This window comes from Hyla sarda, chromosome 4, assembly GCF_029499605.1.
Source record: "Hyla sarda isolate aHylSar1 chromosome 4, aHylSar1.hap1, whole genome shotgun sequence".
Taxonomy (NCBI): Eukaryota; Metazoa; Chordata; class Amphibia; order Anura; family Hylidae; genus Hyla; species Hyla sarda.
Window position 1 is genome coordinate 407,327,627 of NC_079192.1, and position 25,234 is coordinate 407,352,860.

Sequence of the window (25,234 nt, forward strand, 5' to 3'; positions counted from 1 at the left end):
ATGGATACTTGAAAACTTTATTATTGTCCTTGGGAATGAGATAAGGTACAACACAATATGGCACTGTCGGTAATGATTAGACTTTGCCAGAGAGTGTAGGTCCTGACCCACCCAACCTTAAAGGGGTACTCCGGTGGAAAACTTTTTTTTATTTAAATCAATTGGTGCTGGAAAGTTAAACAGATTTGTAAATTACTTCTATTAAAAAATCTAAATCCTTCCAGTACTTATTAGCTGCTGAATACTACAGAAGAAATTATTTTCATTTTGGACCAGAGAGCTCTCTGCTGACATTATGACCACAGTGCTCTCTGCTGACATCTCTGTCCATTTTAAGAACTGTCCAGAGCAGGAGAAAATTCCCATAGCAAACATATGCTGCTCTGGACAGTTCCTAAAATGGACAGAGATGTCAGCAGAGAGCACTGTGGTCATGATGTCAGCAGAGAGCTCTGTGTTCCAAAAAGAAAATAATTTCTTCTGTAGTATTCAGCATCTAATAAGTACTGGAAGGATTTCGTTTTTTTTAATAGAAGTAATTTACAAATCTGTTTAACTTTCTAGCACCAGTTGATTTAAAAAATAAAAATAAAAATAAAAAAAAGTTTTCCACCGGAGTACTCCTCACAATGGTAATGGTCAATTTGTTTAAAAACACTTCCAGGAGGAACAACAGAGGGGGCTGTCCCAACACTGTCTGACACCTAAAAATCATAGCTGATAGTGTCAAACTGTGTAAGAGCACACTTCAGTACCAAGTATTTTCTTGAAACAAACCTGCAGCATCTTTCCACAGAATTTTGCGTTGTACAGTTCCTCCTGGAAATGTATGAATAGAATGACTAACTGAGCCATACCATTCTCTTTGTGTGGAATGTGATTGATTGGACAGTGTCATACTGGGTAGGTACTCACCTAGCACAAAGAGAACCCCAACACCCAGTTGTACATTTTATTTAAACATTTCCAGGAGGAATAACAGAGGGACGAAAAAATGTTATTCTTAGAAAAGATGCTTCAAATTTGGAAAACGACAAGTATTTACTACAATAGACATGTTAGGGGAGCGGTCAGGTCTTCTTTATAATACTCCGCTGCTCATGCCAGAGCTGGACTGGCACTATGTTGGCAACATAGGAGGGTACGTTTAGTTTGGCAGCAGTCATGCCATTCCCCGTACATTATTAACTAGAATCCGGAACTTAAAGTCTCCTGGTTACTAAGTAACATGGTGGCGGAGGAATGTGCCAATGCATAACCGGGCAGATTTGCCATTCAGCACCCTAGAAAGGCTGGGTGACTACTGCGGTGTAAGATATAATGGCGGGCATATACTTTATCACTCCCTGCTATAAATCAAATATTTATTCAGCTATTTCTATAGATTATTTCTTATCTTCTCTACGTCTGCCGATACGGTTCGTATCAGCATAAGTACTGGATGAGGAAATAGCTCAGTGTTTTCCAAACAGTGTGCCTCCAGCTGTTGCGAAACTACAACTCCCAGCATGCCCGGACAGCCTTTGGCTGTCCGGGCATGCTGAGAGTTGTAGTTTCGCAACAGCTGGAGACACACTGTTTAGAAAACACAAATAGCTTCACGCCTTTTATCACATTCGGCGCAGCTTCGTCTATCCATGCCCGCTGCAAGCTGGTGACTATTTCTGTCATAATTTTATGCCGATTTATGCCAGATATCATAGTAAGCCCCTCCCACTGTTAAAAAAAATTTAATTAAAATTAAATTAAAAAAGTAAAATTAGGTTACGTGCAACTTTTGTACACCAGAAAATGGACGTAGATTGTTCAATAAATCCTATCCATAGTGTGGGAACCACGTGAGCTTATTAGGGCCGGCTCTTCCTATAGGCAAAATAGGCATCCGCCTAGAGCGCCCTCTTGATGGGGGGTGCCGCTCTGCCTTCCACAAGAAAGTTAGACAAAGGAGGGGATTTGTTACAGTGTGTGACCTTAGTAGTAAACTAATTACATGAGGAGGGGATTTGTTACAGTTTTAGGTGGGGCATGTCAAAGGGGGGCGGGCCAATGGGCGGAGTCAAGAGTACAAATTATTTTTTTTCCTAAGGTGACAATAATTAATGCACCAGCCCCGGAACCTACGATCTATTGCTAAGGTGGCCATACCTTGAGAGGGAACTGCTGGGTGATTTCGGGGATGTAGACCGTTCCTGACGGCTTCTTCTGCAGGGAGACCACCACGAAATACTCAAACAGCTGCCGTTCCTGGTACTCAATGAGGTCGCGCTCCAGGGTGTGATAGCGCGGGGTGAGGCTCATGCGGGACTTCACGTGGACCAGTCTTTCGCTATGGGCTGAGAACGAAGGGACAGACATTTGTTACGGAACTTAACACCGGGTCTATCTTTACGGTACTAAAAGGAGAAGTCTCGTGGTGAAAAACTGGGCCCCCCCGCGATCTCCAGTATGGAGCCCTGGCTCTCCCCCAAAATGGCGTGTTACTACACCGACCCCTCCATATAGCTCTATGGGAAGATAGCCGAATGACTCTCCTATAGAGATATATGGAGGGGGCGTGGCGGATCCCGCTGCGCACGGGGGTCGTGACGTGCCGCTCCTGGGGAGAGCCAGGGTTCGATACAGGAGATCGCAGGGGGGCCCCAGCAGTCAGACCCCTCCCCCCTGCCTGGGAACTGTAGATGGTTTAAACAAACATAAATAAATAAACAAACTACCGTAAATAATGAATAATAAAGAAAACAACATAAAAAAATAAAAATAAATTAAATAAAAAAAAATATATATATATAAATATATGTTATTTTTAAAATAATAAATATAATGTGTATATTATATATATATATATATATATATATATATACACACACACATATATATATATATATATACACACACACATATATATATATATTAAAAACATATAAAAATATTAACTAAAACAATAAAAAAGTAATAACATTTGATTACCAAATTTAATAAAAAAAATTAAAACCACTAATAAAAAAAATGTTAAATTAAAAATAATGCAATATAAAAAAATAAAATAAATCAATCAATATTTGAAATAAATAAATAATTCATATCAATAAATTAATCAATACAATAAATAGAAAATAAATTAATAAGTGCAACAAAATATAATAAACTATTATGAACAAAAAATACATGATTAAAACATTTTTTTATGACGAAATAAAAAAATAAATAAAATGAAATAAGATCATAAAATAAACAAACAAAGTTGTGGCTGACAGGATCAGTTTATTGCCACTTCCTTATTTTGCTGGAAACAATAATAGTAAAGGAAAAAAAGTAAAAAATAAAAAAATAAAAGAGGATGTTAATGGGATTTACAAACAATAAGGCTGCAGGGTAAGAAAAAGAAAGCTATAAAAACCTTATTATGTTGGGTCATCATATCCGTGGAGCAACGATACGGTAGAACAACGATAATAAACATCTACGTTGCACCTGACCCCATTTCCATACTTCCTTTAAAGGGGTACTCCGGTGACATTTTTTTTTATTTTTTTAAATCAACTGGTGCCAGAAAGTTAAACAGATTTGTAAATTACTTCTATTAAAAAATCTTAATCCTTCCTGTACTTATTAGCTGCTGAATACTACAGTGGAAATTCTTTTCCGTTTGAAACACAGAGCTGTCTGCTGACATCATGAGCACAGTGCTCTCTGCTGACATCTCTGTCCATTTTAGGAACTGTCCAGCTTAAAAGGAAATCCCCATAGCAAACATATGCTGCTCTGGACAGTTCCTAAAATGGACAGAGATGTCAGCAGAGAGCACCGTGCTCGTGATGTCAGCAGAGAGCTCTGTGTTTCAAAAAGAAAAGAATTTCCGCTATAGTATTCAGCAGCTAATAAGTACAGGAAGGATTAAGATTTTTTAATAGAAGTAATTTACAAATCTGTTTAACTTTCTGGAACCAGTTGATTAAAAAAAAAAAAAAAAAGTTTTTCACCGGAGTACCCCTTTAATGGAATCTGATATATGGCGGATTATAAAAATAGCCATAAGAAAGTATATAAGGGTGCGTTCACACGCTCTTTGTTTTTGCGGGTTTTCCGCTGCGCATTTGAAAGGGGCGGGCTCTTCTCGGCTGTCCATAGAAAATTGTTCGCGGCGGAATTTACGCTGCGGAAAATCCGCCGAAGTCCCTACTGACTTCAATGGGGCTTGCAGCGGATTTTCCGCCGCGTAAATTCCGCTGTGAAAAATCTGCTGCGGATAGCCGAGTAGAGCCCGCACCCTTTCAAATACGCAGCGGAAAACCCGCAAAAACAAAGAGCGTGTGAACACACCCTCAAACCGAAAAACTAAAGCTAAAAAAAAAAAGAAAAAACTTTTACTCAATAGAACAGCATTTCCCAACCAAGGTGACTCCAGCTGTTGCAAAACTACAACTCCCAGCATGCCCGGACAGCCGAAGGCTGTCCGGGCATGCTGGGAGTTGTAGTTTTGCAACAGCTGGAGGCATCCTGGTTGGGGAACACTGTCATTTGTGACCTTCAGGATTATTATCTAGTATTGGGATTATAGATTTTCTGGATTATCAAATGCCGGATTACAAGAATTTAACCATGTAAAGTCTTTTATATGAAGACATATTTGTACCTTTTAGCTTCTCCTCTGTGTCGCTGTCCGACTCGCTGTTGTCATCGGTTACTGAAAGAGAAAAGCGATTATTTATCAATTTAATAGTAATATGACTCAAGGTCGGAGTAAGTAGTGGGCATCGGTGCCCATTTGGCTACTAAGAATGGGGGGGGGGGGGGTAGGAGGATAGTTTGTAGTGAGGATAGGAAGGGGTCTAGAATGGATTAGATGACGCCAGGAGGGGCTGCAGGAAAACAATAGGGGGCGTAATGACAGGTAGAAGAGATAGGTGATTGGGGGAGGGAATAGGGGGGCTTAGACAGGAGGCCACCCAGGGTCTGTATGAAATTTTAATTTTAAAAACATAACTCCTTTTTTTTCCAAAAAGAACAGCGCCACTCTTGACCATAGGCTGTGTTTGGTACTGCAGCTCGGTTCTATTCAAATGAATGAGAACAAACTACAATAGCACATTCAGCCAACCGGTAAGAGTGGCGCTGTTTTCAGCAAAAAGACTGATTTTATTTTTAATCCTGTTAACCCCCCTTTAAAGGGGTACTCCGGTGGAAATTTATTATTATTATTTTTATTTTATTTATTTATCAACTGGTGCCGGAAAGTTAAACAGATTTGTAAATGATTTATATATAAAAAAAAAAATCTTAATCCTTCCAGTACTTATTAGCCGCTGAATACTACAGAGGAAATTATTTTCTTTTTGGAACACAGAGCTCTCTGCTGACATCACAACCACAGTGCTCTCTGCTGACATCACGAGCACAGTGCTCTCTGCTGACATTATGACCACAGTGCTCCCTGCTGACATCTCTGTCCATTTTAGGAACTGTCCAGAGCAGCATATGTTTGCTATGGGGATTTTCTCCTGCTCTGGACAGTTCTTAAAATGGACAGAGATGTCAGCAGAGAGCTCTGTGCTCGTGATGTCAGCAGAGAGCTCTGTGTTCCAAAAAGAAAATAATTTCCTCTGTAGTATTCAGCAGCTAATAAGTACTGGAAGGATTAAAGATTTTTTAATAGAAGTAATTTACAAATCTTTTGAACTTTCTGGCACCAGTTGATTAAAAAATAAATAAATAAAAGTTTTCCACTGGAGTACCCCTTTAAGCAGCGGTGTCTGAGTACAGTATGGCATTACCTCTGCCGGAGTTGTTGTCTGCGGTCGGTGACAGCCTCTTAACTCTTTTCTTACCCCGCCGGGCCTCATATATGGAATTGATCCTCATCACCAGCTGCAGAAGGAAATTCTATTATTAGAGATTTTACTATATGGCAGGATGTGTTATTAATTATATCTATGTTGCCAATAATTCGAGTGCCCATATCATACACGTATCACCACGTACAGCACCATTTGCTTTATTCCAGCACAGCTTCATTACTGTGACTGGGTCATGTGAGCACCATTCTGACTCAAAAAAAGTCCCAGTGCTTAAAGGGGTATTCCAGGCAAAAACTTTTTTATATATATCAACTGGCTCCAGAAAGATAAAACAGATTTGTAAATTACTTCTATTAAAAAATCTTGATCCTTTCAATACTTATGAGCTTCTGAAGTGAAGGTTGTTCTTTTCTGTCTAAGTGCTCTCTGATGACACGTGTCTCGGGAACCGCCCAGATTAGAAGAGGTTTGCTATAGGGATTTGCTTCTAAACTGAGCGTTTCCCGAGACACGTGTCATCAGAGAGCACTTAGACAGAAAAGAACAACCTTAACTTCAGAAGCTCATAAGTACTGAAAGGATCAAGATTTTTTAATATAAGTAATTTACAAATCTGTTTAACTTTCTGGGGCCAGTTGATATATATAAAAAAGTTTTTGCCTGGAATACCCCTTTAATGTGTCAAAAGGAAATCAGTCCTGGGTCAGTTGACTTCCTGTGAACACACAATAACATAATCCCCTCATCAGACTATACTGGCAGCTCACATAACCCTACCCTCCCAGCTCTATATACTGCTGCTGCTATCTCTATGGGAACAGGATATATACTAACACTATGGGATATACAGTAGTTATACACCTTCCCTCTAGTTCTATCTGTATACTGCTGCTACTTCTATGGGATCAGTATATATATATATATATATATATATATATATATATATATATATATATTAGTTATAAACCTCCCCATTAGCTCTATCTGTATACTGCTGCTATCTCTATGAGATCAGGATATGTAGTAATTATACACCTCCCCTCCAGCTCTATCTGTATACTGCTGCTGGTATCTCAATGTGGTTAGGCTATATATAGTACATATACATTACTTCTGCATTTATGTTCATGCATTCCTTGCGGCATTGTTCTGTTTTTGCCATGGTTTTCTCAAAATCGTGGCATAAATGGTGATCTCTTACCGCAATTGTGCAAATCACGGTAAAAATTTGTAATTTTTACAGCGTTATTTTTTAGTTACAGCAGACATTGCCAAAATGCAGTAAAAATATGTGAAAAAATGCAGTAAGAATCCATTCAATGTGTGAACACAGACAAAAGACTTTAAAGGGGCACTCCGGTGGAAAACTTATTTTTATTTTTATTTTATTTTTTTTAAATCAACTGGTGCCAGAAAGTTAAACAGATTTGTAAATTACTTCCATTAAAAAATCTTAATTCTTCCAGTACTTATTAGCTGCTGAATACTACAGAGGAAATTATTTTCTGTTTGGAACACAGTGCTCTCTGCTGACATCTCTGTCCATTTTATGAACTGTCCAGAGTAACATATGTTTGCTATGGGGATTTTCTCCTACTCTGGACAGTTCTTAAAATGGACAGAGATGTCAGCAGAGAGCACTGTGCTCGTGATGTCAGCAGAGAGCTCTGTGTTCCAAAAAGAAAACCATTTCCTCTGTAGTATTCAGCAGCTAATAAGTACTGGAAGGATTAAGATTTTTTAACTGAAGTAATTTACAAATCTGTTTAACATTGCTGCACCAGTTGATAAAAAAAAATAATAAAAAAAAAAAAAAGTTAAAAGGTTTTCCACCGGAGTACCCCTTTAACTCTTTAACACCTTTAACACCTCAGTTGTGATTATAGGTTAAATCATAGAGCCATAGGGGGGTAAATTAGTGGGCACTTCTAGCTCAAAATAGGAGACACCTGGACAGAGCATTGTGTAGGAAGCTCTGTGGGTGAATTTTAAAGAAGCACTCCGGGATTTTTAAAATTTTTGCTTTTATAGTGCAGCATATGCTATTATTACACATAGAGGTTCCTGTGTATGCCTTGTGCTTACCTGTTTAGGTGATGTGGCAGGCATGAATTTTCAGCCATACTAGTTGCAATTCCATGACTGATTTATTTTCTCCTAATGCTGCCTTTTTTCCCCATGAATCCTCTGGCTTTGTAGAGAGAGAGAGAGGGAGTAGCGTTTGATCACTGCACCTGGTCATCTAATCACCCAGATAAACTCAGATTTATACACGAGTTGAGGTCAGTTTACACTGCGTGCAGTTTTGATGCATTTTCTTATTCATATCTCCCTCCATGAGGCTAAACTTATTAGGCCTATAATCATAATTGAGACATTTTATGAAGATTTAAAGGGGTACTCCTCAGCTCAGCGATTGGAACAAACTGTTCCAAACGCTGGAGTTGGGAGCTCGTGACGTCATAGTCCAGCCGCCTCATGACGTCATGCCCCGCCCCTCAATGCAAGTCTTTGGGAGGGGGCGTGACAGCTGTCACGCCCCCTCCCATAGACATGCATTGAGGGGGCGGGGTTGACATCATGAGGGGGCGGGGCTATGACATTAGGTCCCGGCACTGGCTCCAGTTTGTTCCAAACGCTGAGCAGCGGAGTACCCCTTTAAAGTATTTAGGTTGTATTTACAAGTTGAATTTTTATGGCATTTTTCACAAATTTTTACTTTAATTTTCAAAAATTAGAAAAAAAAAGTCGATTAATTAAAGCGTTTTTATGTGATTTTCACAGTTGAGGTAAAACAGGACTATTTTTGCATTTGTGTTGTATAACTAATATATATCCTGATCACATAGAGATAGCAGCAGCAGTATAGAGATAGAGCTGGAGGGAAGGGGTATAACTACTATATATTCTGATTCCATAGAGATAGCAGCAGTATACAGATAGAGCTGGAGGGAAGGGGTATAACTACTATATATTCTGATTCCATAGAGATAGCAGCAGTAAACTGATAGAGCTGGAAGGGAGATGTATAACTACTATATATCCTGATTCCATACAGATAGCAGCAGCAGTATACAGGTAGAGCTGGAGGGGAGGTGTATAGATCCCGATCTCAAAGAGATAGCAGCAGTATACAGATAGAGCTGGAGGGGAGGTGTATAACTACTATATATCCCGATATCATAGAGATAGCAGCAGCAGTATACAGATAGAGCTGGAGGGGAGGAATATAACTGTTTTATATCCTGATCCCATAGAGATAGCAGCAGTACACAGATAGAGGGGAGGTGTAAAACTACTATACATTCTGATTCCATAGAGACAGCAGTAGCAGTATACAGATAGAGCTGGAGGGGAGGAGTATAACTACTTTATATATCCGCTAGAGATAGCAGCAGCAGCAGCAGCAGCAGCAGTATGGGAGCTTGGAGGGAAGGGGTGTGGAACCTGCCAAAAGACTCAGATGATGTCATCCTATAGTTCACAGGAAGTCAGATGACCCAGCACTGACCACTTCTTCTGACAGTGGTCTTCTGTGGGGAAGACTGGTGATCACATGACCCAGTTATAGTAATGAAACGCAGAACACAGATGGTACTGTAGTAGTGACTAATAATGCTAAGTGTTTCCGGATGAAGCCGGAGTGCTTCTTTAAAGGGGTACTCCACTGGAAAACATTTTCTTTTAAATCAATGGGTGCCAGAAAGTTAAACAGATTTGTAAATTACTTCTATTAAAAAATCTTAATCCTTCCAGTACTTACCAGCTGCTGCTGTATACTACAGAGGAAGTTCTTTTCTTTTCGAATTTCCTTTCTGTCTGACCACAGTGCTCTCTGCCGACACTGGAAAAGTGAAGGAATCCCGGCACTCACTAAATTCTTTTGCTAATTGTAGGGAGTTTTATTCACACAGATGCCAATCACAAATAGTCACAAATGACGCGTTTCGGCCAAAGCCTTTCTCAGACTGACATCGTCAGTCTGAGAAAGGCTTTGGCCGAAACGCGTCATTTGTGACTATTTGTGATTTGCATCCGTGTGAATAAAACACCCTACAATTAGTGAGTGCCGGGATTCCTTCACTTTTCCAGTACCCAGCTTTCCGCGAGCACCACCACGGACTTGAGTGCTGACCCTTCCCGCCTTGTTTTGCTCTCTGCTGACACCTCTGTCTATTTTAGGAACTGTCCAGAGTAGGACAAAAAATCCCCATAGCAAATCTCTCCTGCTTTGGACAGTTCCTGACAGCAGAGAGCACTGTGGTCAGACTGGAAAGAAATTCAAAAAGTAAAGAACTTCCTCTGTTGTATATAGCAGCTGATAAGTACTGGAAGGATTACGATTTTTTAATAGAAGTTATTTACAAATCTGTTTTCCAGTGGAGTACCCCTTTAAATATCTTCCAGCTTTCCACTCGTTGCCTCTCACCTTTGGGATTTTTCTCCTCCGTCGGCCATTCTGCTGGTCTCCTGTGCTGAAGAAGTTATCGTCTGGACTGCTGGGGGAGGACGGGGGGCTGAGTTTACTGGGGGAGGCCACGCCATCTCTCCCCAGCTTCCGGAGGTCCAACAGTTTGAAACTTCGACGCTCAGAGTTCTGCCTGAAAAAGGGCGACTTCTGCGACACAGAGCGGGACAGAGAGGAGGGTGAATGATCGCCATAGTTATACAGTCACATAACCTCGCCATATAGTGCAAAGGCATAACTAGGCCAATGGGTAATTCAGAGTCTGCGAAAGTTTGTGATACCCCCAATGTAGGTTCCATATTGAAAGATCAGGACTAGAGATGAGCGAACTTACAGTAAATTCAATTCGTCACGAACTTCTCGGCTCGGCAGTTGATGACTTTTCCTGCATAAATTAGTGCTGCTTTCCGGTGCTCCGGTGGGCTGGAAAAGGTGGATACAGTCCTAGGAAAGAGTCTCCTAGGATTGTATCCACATTTTCCAGCCCATGGGAGCATCTGAAAGCTGAACTAATTCATGCAGGAAAAGTCATCAACTGCCGAGCCGAGAAGTTCGTGACGAATCGAATTTACTGTAAGTTCGCTCATCTCTAATCAGGACAGTAGAGGTCTACAAAGGAGTTGTTTAACCCCTTAAGAACGCAGGGTTTTTCCGTTTTTTCCTTTTTCATTTTTTCCTCATCACTTTCTAAAAATCATAACGCTTTCAATTTTGCACAAAAAATTCCATATTATGGCTTATTTTTTGCGCCACCAATTCTACTTTGCAGTGACATCAGTCATTTCACCCAAAAATCCACGGCGAAACGGAAAAAAAATTCATTGTGCGACAAAATTGAAGAAAATATGTAATTTTGTAACTTTTGGGGGTTTCTGTTTCTACGCAGTAAATTTTTCGGTAAAAATGACACCTTATCATTATTCTGTAGGTCCATACGATTAAAATGATAACCTACTTATATAGGTTTGATTTTGTCGTACTTCGGAAAAAAATCATAACTTTATGCAGGAAAATGTATACGTTTAAAATTCTCATCTTCTAACCCCTATAACTTTTATTTTTCAGCGTACGGGCCAGTATTTGGACTAATTTTTTTGCGCCGTGTTCTGAAGTTTTTATTGATACCATTTTTGTATTGATCGGACTTTTTGATCGCTTTTTATTCATTTTTTCATGATATAAAAAGTGACCAAAAATACGCTATTTTGGACTTTGGAATTTTTTTGCGCGCACGCCATTGACCGTGTGATTTAATTAACGATATATTTTTATAGTTCGGACATTTCTGCACGCGGCGATACTACATATGTTTATTTTTATTTACACAGTTTTAATTTTTTTTATGGGAAAAGGGGGGTGATTGTAACTTTTATTAGAGGTCCATAAGAGGTTAAAGGGGTACTCTGTGGGGAAAAAAAAACATTTCAAATCAACTGGTGCCAGAAAGATAAAAGATTTGTAAATTACTTCTATTGAAAAATCTTAATCCTTCCAGTACTTATCAGCTGCTGTATGCTCCACAGGAAGTTCTTTTCTTTTTGAATTTCTTTTCTGTCTAACCACAGACACCTCTGTCTATTTTAGGAACTGTCCAGAGCAGGATAGGTTTGCTATGGGGATTTGCTCCTGCTCTGGACAGTTTCTAAAATAGACAGAGGTGTCTGTGGTCAGACAGAAAAGAAATTCAAAAAGAAAACAACTTCCTGTGGAGCATACAGCAGCTGATAAGTACTGGAAGGATTAAGATTTCTTAATAGAAGTAATTTATAAATCTGTTGAACTTTCTGGCACCAGTTGATTTAAAAAAAAAAAATATATATATATATATATATATATATAGTTTTCCACCGGAGTAACCCTTTAAGAGTACAAACAGCGCCACTCATGTCTGTGGGTCGTGTCTGGTATTGCAGCTCATTTTCATTTTCTTGAATAAATACTAAGCTGCAAACCAGACCCAACCATGGACAGGGGTACAGCTAGGGTTGTCACCTGGCCGGTATTTTGGCGACGCTGCCAGTATTTTTATATTAATTAATTAATTAATTAATTTATCCAACCAATCCTCCAACTCCCGGAATGTTGCACCATATACTATATCAGTGTTTCTTAACCAGAGCGCCTTCAGCTGTTGCAAAACTACAACTACCAGGATGCCCGGACAGCCAACGGCTGTCCGGGCATGCTGGGAGTTGTAGTTTGGCAACAGCCGGAGGCACCCCTGGTTGGTTAACGCTGACCTATACTATATCCTACTATATAGTCCAACATGCTGGGAGTTGTAGTTTTGCAACAGCTGGAGGCACCCCTGGTTGGTTAACGCCGACCTATACTATATACTACTATATAGTCCAACATGCTGGGAGTTGTAGTTTTGCAACAGCTGGTGGCACCCCTGGTTGGTTAACGCTGACCTATCCTATATACTACTATATAGTTCAACATGCTGGGAGTTGTAGTTTTGCAACAGCTGGAGGCACCCCTGGTTGGTTAACGCTGACCTATACTATATACTACTATATAGTCCAACATGCTGGGAGTTGTAGTTTTGCAACAGCTGGAGGCACCCCTGGTTGGTTAACGCTGACCTATACTATATACTACTATATAGTCCAACATGCTGGGAGTTGTAGTTTTGCAACAGCTGGAGGCACCCCTGGTTGGTTAATGCTGACCTATACTATATACTACTATATAGTCCAACATGCTGGGAGTTGTAGTTTTGCAACAGCTGGAGGCACCCCTGGTTGGTTAACGCCGACCTATACTATATACTACTATATAGTCCAACATGCTGGGAGTTGTAGTTTTGCAACAGCTGGTGGCACCCCTGGTTGGTTAACGCTGACCTATCCTATATACTACTATATAGTTCAACATGCTGGGAGTTGTAGTTTTGCAACAGCTGGAGGCACCCCTGGTTGGTTAACGCTGACCTATACTATATACTACTATATAGTCCAACATGCTGGGAGTTGTAGTTTTGCAACAGCTGGAGGCACTCCTGGTTGGTTAAAGCTGACCTATACTATATACTACTACATAGTCCACCATGCTGGGAGTTGTAGTTTTCATTTGGGGCAGCTGCTGAGCCACAGGCTGTATCAGGGCATGCTGGGATTTGTAGTTAGTAACTAACGCAACTGCCAAATTTAATTAAAAAAAGCGATCAAAAAGTCCCGTGAAAACAAAAATGGTACCGTTAAAAACTACAGTTCGGGGCGCAAAAAAATGAGCCTCATAAAGGAGAAATAAAAAAGTTATAGGGGTCAGAATAGGACAAAATTTCCCCCGCATATGTGTATCGTGTGATGTCACGCATATATAATTATTATGCAAATTAGCATGGCCGGTATTTTTTTTTTTGCAAGAAAGGTGGCAACCCAAGGTGCGGCTCCATACCTTGTTTTGGGATCCAGGAACAGAGGATAAAGTGGCCGGGTACGCAGGAACGCGCTTCTTGCTTAGACACCGACTGTCTGTCTCTATGTCCTCGTAGGGGTTTTCCTTTGATGGGGGATCTATAGAGGAAAAGACAAACAGAACATGACGCATGTTAGGCAAATATTTACAATCACTATTAGGGGTGAAAATGGACAATAAATCCCTTTAAAAAGTGTTTAAAGTAGACAACTCCTTTAAGAATGCATACTGTGACCACCTCCTTTAACCCCTTAAAGGGGTACTCCGGTGGAAAACTTTATATTTTTTTTTTTGTTTAAATCAACTGGTGCCAGAAAGTTAAACAGATTTGTAAATTACTTCTATTAAAAAATCTTAATCCTTCCTGTACTTATTAGCTGCTGTATACTACAGTGGAAATTACTTTCCGTTTAAACATAGAGCTCTCTACTGACATCATGAGCACAGTGCTCTCTGCTGACATCTCTGTCCATTTTAGGAACTGTCCAGGGTAAAAGGAAATCCCCATAGCAAACATATGCTGTTCTGGACAGATCCTAAAATGGACAGAGATGTCAGCAGAGAGCACTGTGCTCGTGATGTCAGCAGAGAGCTCTGTGTTCCAAAAAGAAAATAATTTCCTCTATAGTATTCAGCAGCTAATAAGTACAGGAAGGATTAAGATTATTTTATAGAAGTAATTTACAAATCTGTTTAACTTTCTGGCACTAGTTGATTTAAAAAAAAAAAAAAAAAAAGTTTTTCACCGGAGTACCCCTTTAAGGACAAGTTTTTTTTTCCGTTTTTGCACTTTCATTTTTTCCTCCTTACCTTTAAAAAATCCTAACTCTCAATTTCGCACCTATAAATCCATATTATGGCTTATTTTTTTGTGCCACCAATTCTACTTTGTAATGACATCAGTCATTTTACCCAAAAATCTACGGTTAAACGGAAATAAATAATTGAGAGACAAAAACAAAAAAAAAAAAATCGCCAATTTGTAACTTTTGGGGGCTTCCGTTTCTACGCAGTACATTTTTCGGTAACAATGACACCTGATATTTATTCTGTAGGTCCATACGGTTAAAATGATCCCCTACTTATATAGGTGATTTTGTCGCACTTCTGGAAAAAATCATAACTTCATGCAGGAAAATGTATACGTTTAAAATTGTCATCTTCTGACCCCTATAACTTTTTTATTTTTCCGTGTATGGGGCGGTATGAGGGCTCATTTTTTGCGCCATGATCTGAAGTTTTTAACGGTACCATTTTTTGCAGTGATAGGACTTACTGACTTATTCATTTTTTCATGATATAAAAAGTGACCAAAAATGCACTATTTTGGACTTTGGAATAATTTTTTTGCGCGCACGCCATTGACCGTGCGGTTTAATTAACAATATATTTTTATAATTCGGACATTTACGCATGCGGCGATACCACATATGTTTATTTTTATTTACACTTTTTTTTTTAAGGGGGGTGATTCAAACTTATTAGGGGACGTGTTAATTGATCTTTATTCACTTTTTTTTTGCAGTGTTATAACTCCCATAGGGACCTATAACACTGCACACACTGATCTATTATACTGATCATTGTTATCCCATAGGGACCTATAACACTGCACACACTGATCTATTATACTGATCATTGTTATCCCATAGGGACCTATAACACTGCACACACTGATATATTATACTGATCATTGTTATCCCATAGGGACCTATAACACTGCACACACTGATCTATTATACTGATCATTGTTATCCCATAGGGACCTATAACACTGCACACACTGATCTATTATACTGATCATTGTTATCCCATAGGGACCTATAACACTGCACACACTGATCTCTTATACTGATCATTGTTATCCCATAGGGACCTATAACACTGCACACACTGATCTCTTATACTGATCATTGTTATCCCATAGGGACCTATAACACTGCACACACTGATCTCTTATACTGATCATTGTTATCCCATAGGGACCTATAACACTGCACACACTGATCTATTATACTGATCATTGTTATCCCATAGGGACCTATAACACTGCACACACTGATCTCTTATACTGATCATTGTTATCCCATAGGGACCTATAACACTGCATACACTGATCTCTTATACTGATCATTGTTATCCCATAGGGACCTATAACACTGCACACACTGATCTTTTACATCGTTCAATGGTTTCTCATAGGAAACCAGTGATCAAATGATTTTGCCACATCGTGGCCTCACGTTACAGAAAGGGAAAGGACTCAGGACGTACCGGTACGTCCTTGGTCCTTAAGAGGTTAAAGAACTTCTAAAAGGTGTACTCCGGTGGAATTAAAAAAAAAAAAATTTTTAAATCAACTGGTGCCTTAAAGTTAAACAGATTTGTAAATTACTTCTATTAAAAAAATCTTTACCCTTCCAGTACTTTTTAGCAGCTGTATGCGACAGAGGAAATTCTTTTCTTTTCAAATTTCTTTTTTGTCTTGTCTACAGTGTCAGGAACTGTCCAGAGCAGGAGAGGTTTGCTATGGGGATTTTCTCCTGCTCCTGCTCTGTTGCTATCCAATAGAGATAGCAACAGTATACAGATAGAGCTGGAGGGGAGGAGACTGTGAGCTGCCAGGCAGAATCTAATAGGTGATGAATTCATCCTGTAGTTCACAGGAAGTCAGCTGACCCAGGACCAGACAAATTCAACACTGTGATTTTTCTGTGGGTCAGACTGGTGATCACATGACCCAGTTACAGTACACATAGATGCAGCTGTGCTATATTAAAACAGATGGTGCTGTAGGAATAATGATGGTGAGTGTGTATGATATGGGCAATAAAACCCCTGGAGTGCTTCTTTAAAATGTGAAATCTAGATGTGTTGCTGGGTGGCTGTGGACAGTCTTCTTAAAGGGGTACTCCGATTTCGTTTTTGTCTTGTCCACAGTGCTCTCTGCTGACACCTCTGTCCGTTTCAGGAACTGTCCAGAGCAGCATAGGTTTGCTATGGGGATTTTCTCCTGCTCTGGACAGTTCCTGATATGGGCATCAGGTGTCAGCAGAGAGCACTGTGGACAACACAAAAAAGAAATTAAAAAAGAAAAGAATTTCCTCTGTAGCATACAGCGGCTAAAAAGTACTGGAAGGGTAAAGAGTTTTTAATAGAAGTCATTTACAAATCTGTTTAACTTTCTTGCACCAGTTAATTAAAAAAAAGTACCGGAGTACCCCTTTAAGAATGCATACTTTGACCAACCCCTTTAAAGAACTTCTAAAAGCGGACAACCCCTTTAAGAAGACTGTCTACAGCCACCCAGCAACACATCTAGATTTCACATTTTAAAGAAGCACTCCAGGGGTTTTATTTCCCATATCATACACACTCACCATCACTAGTCCTACAGCACCATCTGTTTTAATACAGCACAGCTGCATCCATGTGTACTGTAAATGGGTCATGTGATCACCAGTCTGACCAACAGAAAAATCACTGTGTTGATTTTGTCTGGTCCTGGGTCAGCTGACTTCCTGTGAATTACAGGATGACTTCATCACCTATTAGATGCCACCTGGCAACTCACAGTCTCCTCCCCTCCAGCTCTATCTGTATACTGTTGCTATCTCTATTGGATCAGTATATATAGTATACACCTCCCCTACAGCTCTATCCGTATACTGCTGCTATCTTTATGTGATCAGGATATATAGTAGTTATACACCTCCTGTCCAGCTCTATCTGTATACTGCTGCTATCTGTATGGGATCAGGATATATAGTAATAATACACCTTCCCTACAACGTGGCATTTTTGTGGCAATCTTCCCGAAATCCCAGCAAAATGGTGCTAATATACTGCAAATGCACAGTAAAAATGCCAAATTTTTTACATATTTTCAAAATATCACAGCAGAAATGTGTAAAAAAAGTATCTTTTCTGTCTGACAACAGTGCTCTCTGCTGACACTTCTGTCTGTCTCAGGAACTGTCCAGAGCAGGAGATGTTTACTATGGGGATTTGTTCCTGCTCTGGACAGTTCCTTAACATGGACAGAGGAGTCAGCAGAGAGCACTGTGGTCAGACAGAAAAGAACCACTCAACTTCAACAGCTGATAAGTACTGGAAGGATTAAAGGTGTACTCCACTGGAAAACATTTTCTTTTAAATCAGCTGGTGTTAGAAAGTTAAATAGATTTGTAAGTTACTTCTATTAAAAAATCCCAATCCTTCCAGTACTTAGCTGCTGTATAATACAAAGGAAGTTCTTTTCTTTTTGAATTTCCTTTCTGCCTGACCACAAGTGCTCTCTGCTGACACCTCTGTCCATGTAAGGAACTGTCCAGAGCAGGAGCAAATCCCCATAGCAAACCTCTTTTGCTCTGGACAGTTCCTGACATGGACAGAGGTGTCAGCAGAGAGCACTGTGGTCAGGCAGAAAGGAAATTCAAAAAGAATTCAAAAGAACTTCCTGTGTATTATACAGCTGCTAAGTAGTACTGGAAGGATTGGGATTTTTTTTTTTAATAGAAGTAATTTGCAAATCTGTTTAACTTTCTGGCAGCAGTTGATTTAAAAGAAAATATTTTCCAGTGAAGTAGCCCTTTAAGATTTCTCAATAGAAGTAGTTTACAAATATATTTAAACTTTCTGGAGCCAGTTGATATGAAAAAACAAGTGTTTTTTTCCATGGAATACCCCTTTAAGGACTATTCCTAGTGGCCGGCTCCTGTAACAAGTGTTCAAGGTGGACAAACATTGTAGGAATGCACAATAGGGACACCTGGAGACACATCCGGGTCTCCTGCCTTCCGCTATCTTCTGACGTGGACAACCCCCTTTTGAAGGTTTTTTTCGGGAGCTGTCGACCCCCACTTCATAAGGCACAATGCAGGCACCTGGTGACCAAACCTGGATCTCACTTCTTTATTGAAGTGGAGAACCCCTTTAAAGGGGTACTCCACTGGAAAATATTTTCTTTTAAATCAACTGTTGCCAGAAAGTTAAACAGATTTGCAAATGACTTCTATTAAAAAAATCCCAATCCTTCCAGTACTTATTAGCTGCTGTATAATACACAGGAAGTTCTTTTTCTTTTTGAATTTCCTTTCTGCCTGACCACAAGTGCTCTCTGCTGACACCTCTGTCCACATCAGGAACTGTCTAGAGCAAAATTGGTTTGCTATGGGGATTTGCTCCTGCTCTGGACAGTTCCTGAAGTGGACAGAGGTGTCAGCAGAGAGCACTGTGGTCAGGCAGAAAGGAAATTCAAAAAGAAAAGAACTTCCTGTGTATTATACAGTACTGGAAGGATTGGGATTTTTTAAAGAGAAGTAATTTGCAAATCTATTTAACTTTCTGGCACCAGTTGATTTAAAAGAAAATGTTTTCTAGTGGAGTACCCCTTTAATCCTTTCTGTACTTATCAGCTGTTGAAGTTGAGTTGTTCTTTTCTGTCTGACAACAGCGCTATCTGCTGACTTCTCTGTCTATGTTCCTGACGTGGACAGAGGTGTCAGCAGAGAGCACTTGTGGTCAGGCAGAAAGGAAATTCAAAATAGAAAAGAACTTCCTGTGTATTATACAGCAGCTAATAAGTACTGGAAGGATTGGGATTTTTTTTTTTTTATAGAAGTAACTTACAAATCTATTTAACTTTCTAACACCAGCTGATTGAAAAGAAAATGTTTTCCAGTGGAGTACCCCTTTAATCCTTCCAGTACTTATCAGCTGTTGAAGTTGAGTTGTTCTTTTCTGTCTGACAACAGTGCTCTCTGCTGACTTCTCTTTCCATGTTCCTGACATGGACAGGGGTGTCAGCAGAGAGCACTTGTGGTCAGGCAGAAAGGAAATTCAAAATAGAAAAGAACTTCCTGTGTATTATACAGCAGCTAATAAGTACTGGAAGGGTTGAGATGTTTTTTTTTTTTTTTTTAAGAGAAGTAATTTACAAATCTGTTTAACTTTTTGGCACCAGCTGATTTAAAATAAATTGTTTTCCAGTGGAGTACCCCTTTAACAATTATCCAAAAGTGGACAAGGGACGTTCCAAGTAGACAACCCTACTGCGGCCACCTAGTGGCCAAGTGACACCTTATAGGAGCGTTTCCCAACTAGGGTGCCTCCAGCTGTGGCAAAACTACAACTCCCAGCATGCCCGGACAGCCGAAGGCTGTCCGGGCATGCTGGGAATTGTAGTTTTGCCACAGCTGGAGGCACCCTAGTTGGGAAACACTGCCTTATAGGACTGCAGGAGCTTGTCTACAACAGCAGAAAGCCACTCTGATCTCGCCAGTATATGCAGGCGCCATAACTAATTCCTATACACAATGCATAATTACACAGGGGGCGACGAAGCAACGACAAAAAATAAAAAACAAAACATGAAAAAACTCACATCAATGTCTTTTTTGCAATGTGCCAATTCCCCAATCTCATCTGACACCCCCCCCCCCCCCCCAGAGGTCACGCTCTTTTATGGAAAAAACTAAAAAAAAAAAAACTTTTGTTTCCCTTTTTTCAACTTTTAGCTGAACTTTCGATTTGTCAAAAAAGTTACGAGCAGTTAGCAACCCGATCAACAAGACAGGCACGAATAGAACACACAGTGTCAGGATGCTGCTGGTAAAGCCGACCCCCCGTGGAAAATGAATAGATAAATAAATAAAAATGTAAAAAAAAAAAAACCTAAACAAAACCCTACTAGTTTAGCAGCTCACCTTTCTTTCTCGCCATGGTGCGTCTCATGCAGAGGCTCGTCTGTGAATGTCACCTGATCAGGAAGTGAGAGCTCGACAGGTAGGGAAAACCAGCGGGGAGGGCCAAGGGTTAATATTATTTGTAATGGAAGGAGGGGGAGGGGAGGGCTCTGGTCTGCATCCTGTTAGCCCTAGGTTGGGTAACCTGTGGCTTCCCATCTGTTGTCAGAAAGCGCTGTATTTACCCTGTTACAGGGCTGCCAGTGATAGTGGTAACAATGGGTGGGAGGGGTCAGCGACTCTGAATGGACCTGCTGACCCTGCTGACCCCAGAGATTAGCCCCTCTATGGGGCTGAATCTATCCGAGAAGGGGCGAACTTGTATTTGCATATGACTAATTCACTTAATAATGTAAACTCTGAAAGGACAGAGGAATAGTCGTCTGAACTGTGTAGTCCAGTGGTCTCAAACTGCAGCCCTCCAGATGTTGCAAAACTTCAACACCTGTCTGCCTCCTCCAGAGGATCCACACTGATCATGAAAAGGTAAATCAAGGCTTCCTTCCCTTTTTGCAGATCTACAATGCCCAGCATGCCTGGACAGCCAAACACCTGTCTGCCTCCTCCAGAGGATCCACACTGATCATGAAAGGTAAATCAAGGCTTCCTTCCATTTTTTCAGATCTACAATGCCCAACATGCCTGGACAGCCAAACACCTGTCTGCCTCCTCCAGAGGATCCACATTGATCATGAAAGGTAAATCAAGGCTTCCTTCCATTTTGCAGATCTACAATGCCCAGCATGCCTGGACAGCCAAACACCTGTCTGCCTCAGAGACTCTGGATGGACCTGCTGACCCCAGAGATTAGCCCCACTGGTGTAGTCCTCATCGTGGACACCTCCACGGATCAGCACTCAGAATGGCAACATTCAGAAGTTCTATAGAGAATAAATTGGAGCATTAGGCGTGTATGTGCGCAGCGCTTTGCTCCATCGGGATCAATTGGGGTCCCAGTTGTCAGATCCCCCCAATGGTCATGTTGTGGGATAATGGAACACTCCTTTAGGCTATGTTTATATATATATATATATATATATATATATATATATATATATATATGCTGCAGATTTTCTGCTGGTGAATGAATGACAAAATCAGCTGCAGCAAATCCCCAGCGAAATACGTGTGAATAATTCCTAAGAATAGGGTAACACGTGCCATATTTTCTGCTGCAAAAAATATGCAGCAAAAATACGGCACTTGTGACCCTACCCTAAAGAGTGCATTTACGCTAAGAAATATCCGTCTGGAGAAATACGGTGGCCATTACGTGCACTGCTACGACCGCTCAATGTAACCTGATGCAGATTTTCAGCAGCGGGAAATTCCACTGCCAAAAATCTGCCGTGGAGAGCCCGCCCGGATTCAAAATCCCAGCAGGAAAAAGGCTTTCTTGCAATTCAATTCACCCATGTGAACAGACCCTGATGGTAGAAACATACAATGAGACACTGCAGATTTTCTGCAGCAGAAAATGTGTCGAAGGCAGAAGTGGATCCAAGGAAGGGAAAATATCAAGGGTACTATTATACTTCTCCCTTCCAGCTGGATTTCCTTCTGGCTTTGGCCCATTTTCTGCTACAGAAAATCTGCAGCGTATCTGCGATGCATGTTCCTACCCCAAGGTTCTACATCCCGTGAAAAAGCTGCAGCTGATTTTGCTACCCATTCAATGGGTCCGCCCCCAATGCTGAACTTTTGAAGTCAAAGGTAGCAAATCTGCTGCGGATTTTCTGCAGCAAACACGCTGCGGAAAATCCACACATAATTGTCTTGTGTGAACGGACCCGAAGAGTACGTTAACATGTATCACATCTGCCGAGGATTTCATGCTGCGGGAAATCCGTTGCGGATCATGCCACGTATTGACCTCAGAGGGTCAGCAGAAAATCTGCAAATACTGTGGATTTTCTGTGGACCCATTGAAGTCAATGGGTAGCAAAATATTGTGGATGAGGTACATGTGAAGGTTATCCAGGCTTATAAACGTGATGCCTTATGCTCAGGATAAGCCATAAATATTAGATCAGACTCCTGGCACCGGCGCCAATCGGTCCTGGCATTGCTGGTATCATTGGTAGTGGTGGCGCAAGGTACTGCACTTGAATAGGACAACGTTGCGATACCTTGCAGCGCTGCTACCAATAATAAGGTAACTTTCTAAGGCCAGGTTTACATCTGTATCTGCGGCTCAGTTCGGGGTGTAGACTTCCTGTGAACAAAGCCCTATTTACTTTCTAAGATCTCTGCTTGCTGTCAGTGAAAGTAAAAGTTTATCAGACTGAAGTTTGTCCTATTCACAGAGCGCATACAATACCTAAAATGACTCCCACGCCGGTGTGAGCAGGACCCGGTCTCTGGATGGAAGAGAGAAGGTTTCCATTCACTTCCAGCCAGCAGAGATCTAGAAATCAGTAATGGATCGACACCTAAAGCCTATTTATTACAGAACCTGCATTTCGTTGTAGCTAAAAACGTTTGCATAATCTTTTAACCAGATAGAATAGTATTGCGGATAACACTTCCCCCTATAGACTCGCAGCCGCTTCACGTTTTAGCCGCGATAATGGAACATTTGAGTCAGCGCATGTTAGAAGACAACAGGATGCATGCTTGCTGTCATCTGACTTCCAGCCACGGTAACCTCCTGACCTGACCTAAGGAACCACAAGTCCCAGCATGTCACATTTTTGTCATGCACCGTCTGTGCTGAAATTTTTTGCGCATACTGCACTTCTTTTCGTCCATACTCTCTCTCTACCCCAGTGTTTTCCAACCAGGGTGCCTCTGGCATGCTGGAAGTTTTAGTTTTGCAACAGCTGGAGGCACCCTGGCTGGGTAACACAGCTCTACTTTATTGCCTGAGTTGGTGTCAGTCTTCACTGTGATCCTGGCATTGTATTCATGTTTGATCTAATTTTTTTATTTTAGCATTTATAGATGATTATATTAATATAATAAAAAATAATTATATATTATTTTAAATAATCTAATATTTTATCATGTGTATATATATATATATTTTTTTTTTAACACAAATAAAATATTAGATTATTTAAAATAATATTATAATATTTTTATGTTTTATGATTTTAAATAATCTAATATTTTATCATGTATATATATATATATATATATATAATTTTTTTTTAACACAAATAAAATATTAGATTATTTAAAATAATATTATAATATTTTTATGTTTTATGATTTTAAATAATCTAATATTTTATCATGTGTATATATATATATATATATTTTTTTTTAACACAAATAAAATATTAGATTATTTAAAATAATATTATAATATTTTTATGTTTTATGATTTTAAATCTAATATTTTATCATGTGTATATATATATATATATATATATATAATTTTTTTTAACACAAATAAAATATTAGATTATTTAAAATAATATTATAATATTTTTATGTTTTATGATTTTAAATAATCTAATATTTTATCATGTGTATATATATATATATATATATATATATATATATATACACACACAAACACATTTTTTTTAAACACACAAACACATATATAATATATATATATAATATATATCTACACACACACACACACACGATAAAATAATAAAAGTACACAAAACATGAATACAATGCCAGGATCGCAGTGAAGCAGTAAAGACTGACACCATGGCCCTGATTTACTATTCTAAACCCCACGTTTTGTCGGGTTGTGCGCCAGATTGTGTCTCATTGCGCCAGAAATGAAAAAAAAACAAAACAAAAACAAAAACAGAAAAACTCTCCATTTTCCTGAGAAAACCCGAAAAATGGGCACGGTCGTCAGGAAAAGGAGCGTGTCCCCGACATTTTCACACGTGCAACCCAACATATTTACGAAGATGTGGTGGATTTCAGCTGAGGAAAACCCCACAGATCAGATCATGTGTAAAATAAAAAAATTTAGGGAAAGGTGCATGTAGGGAAACCTTAGTAAATATCATGGAAAAATTAAAAATAAATTGTAGAGAATTAAAACCCTCAAAAGGAAACTACACAACAATCGTAGTAAATCCAGGGCCCATATGTCTGAGACCATAAATGAATATATATATATTTATATATATATATATATATATATATATATATATATGATTTATGGTCTGGGACGGGTTCTATCACATGTGGACGGCAGGTTCCTGCAGGGTAAGGGCTTGAAAGGTGGAACGGAGCAGGTAAAAGAATTTCTGTAGATCAGTAAAAGGTCAAAACAATGAAATTCCTGCAATTCTACAGAACAGCTGCGGATGCAGGGAATGATCCGCCGGACTGAAGCTGTTCTCAGTAAAGTACCAGGAAAGTCACGCGTCAAGTGCAAAAGAGAACAGCTAGTTCCGGGACCAGCATAAAGCTCTTTTCTATGGACACTACTGTGTTGTTGTGTAGGAGTTACTATGTAATTATACTGTATGTAGCGTGACGTGTATACCATAGAACAGTTATATAGTAGTAAAGGTGCCTTATGGGCCCATCTATATGTCTATACTGAGATAAAGACACTATTCTGTGATTGGCACTAAACTAGGAGTGCTGCTATGTGGTTGCACTGATATATACTGTAGATCAGTGGTCTTCAACCTGCGGACCTCCAGATGTTGCAAAACTACAACTCCCGGCATGCCCGGACAGCCGTTGGCTGTCCGGGCATGTTGGGAGTCGTAGTTTTGCAACATCTGGAGGTCCGCAGGTAGAAGACCACTGCTGTAGATGCTACTGCAGTATTTCACTGGCAATACTATGTGAGCTCTGCTAAAGTGTAGGTA

The 25,234-nt window shown here is 39.8% G+C and overlaps 1 protein-coding gene across 5 annotated transcripts in view; it reads right to left on the reverse strand.

Moving 5' to 3' along the window:
• The window catches only part of DENND2A (DENN domain containing 2A), a 150,402-nt gene that overhangs the window by 36,378 nt on the left and 88,790 nt on the right, over nt 1-25,234 (reverse strand). For all 5 annotated transcript variants that reach the window (XM_056517576.1, XM_056517575.1, XM_056517580.1 and 2 more), the window contains exons 5-9: nt 13,666-13,784; nt 10,225-10,413; nt 5,772-5,865; nt 4,634-4,684; nt 2,146-2,333 (exon numbers count right to left, since the gene is read on the reverse strand). In XM_056517576.1, coding sequence (XP_056373551.1) covers nt 2,146-2,333; nt 4,634-4,684; nt 5,772-5,865; nt 10,225-10,413; nt 13,666-13,784 — 641 coding nt within the window. The remainder of the gene's footprint in view (nt 1-2,145; nt 2,334-4,633; nt 4,685-5,771; nt 5,866-10,224; nt 10,414-13,665; nt 13,785-25,234) is intronic.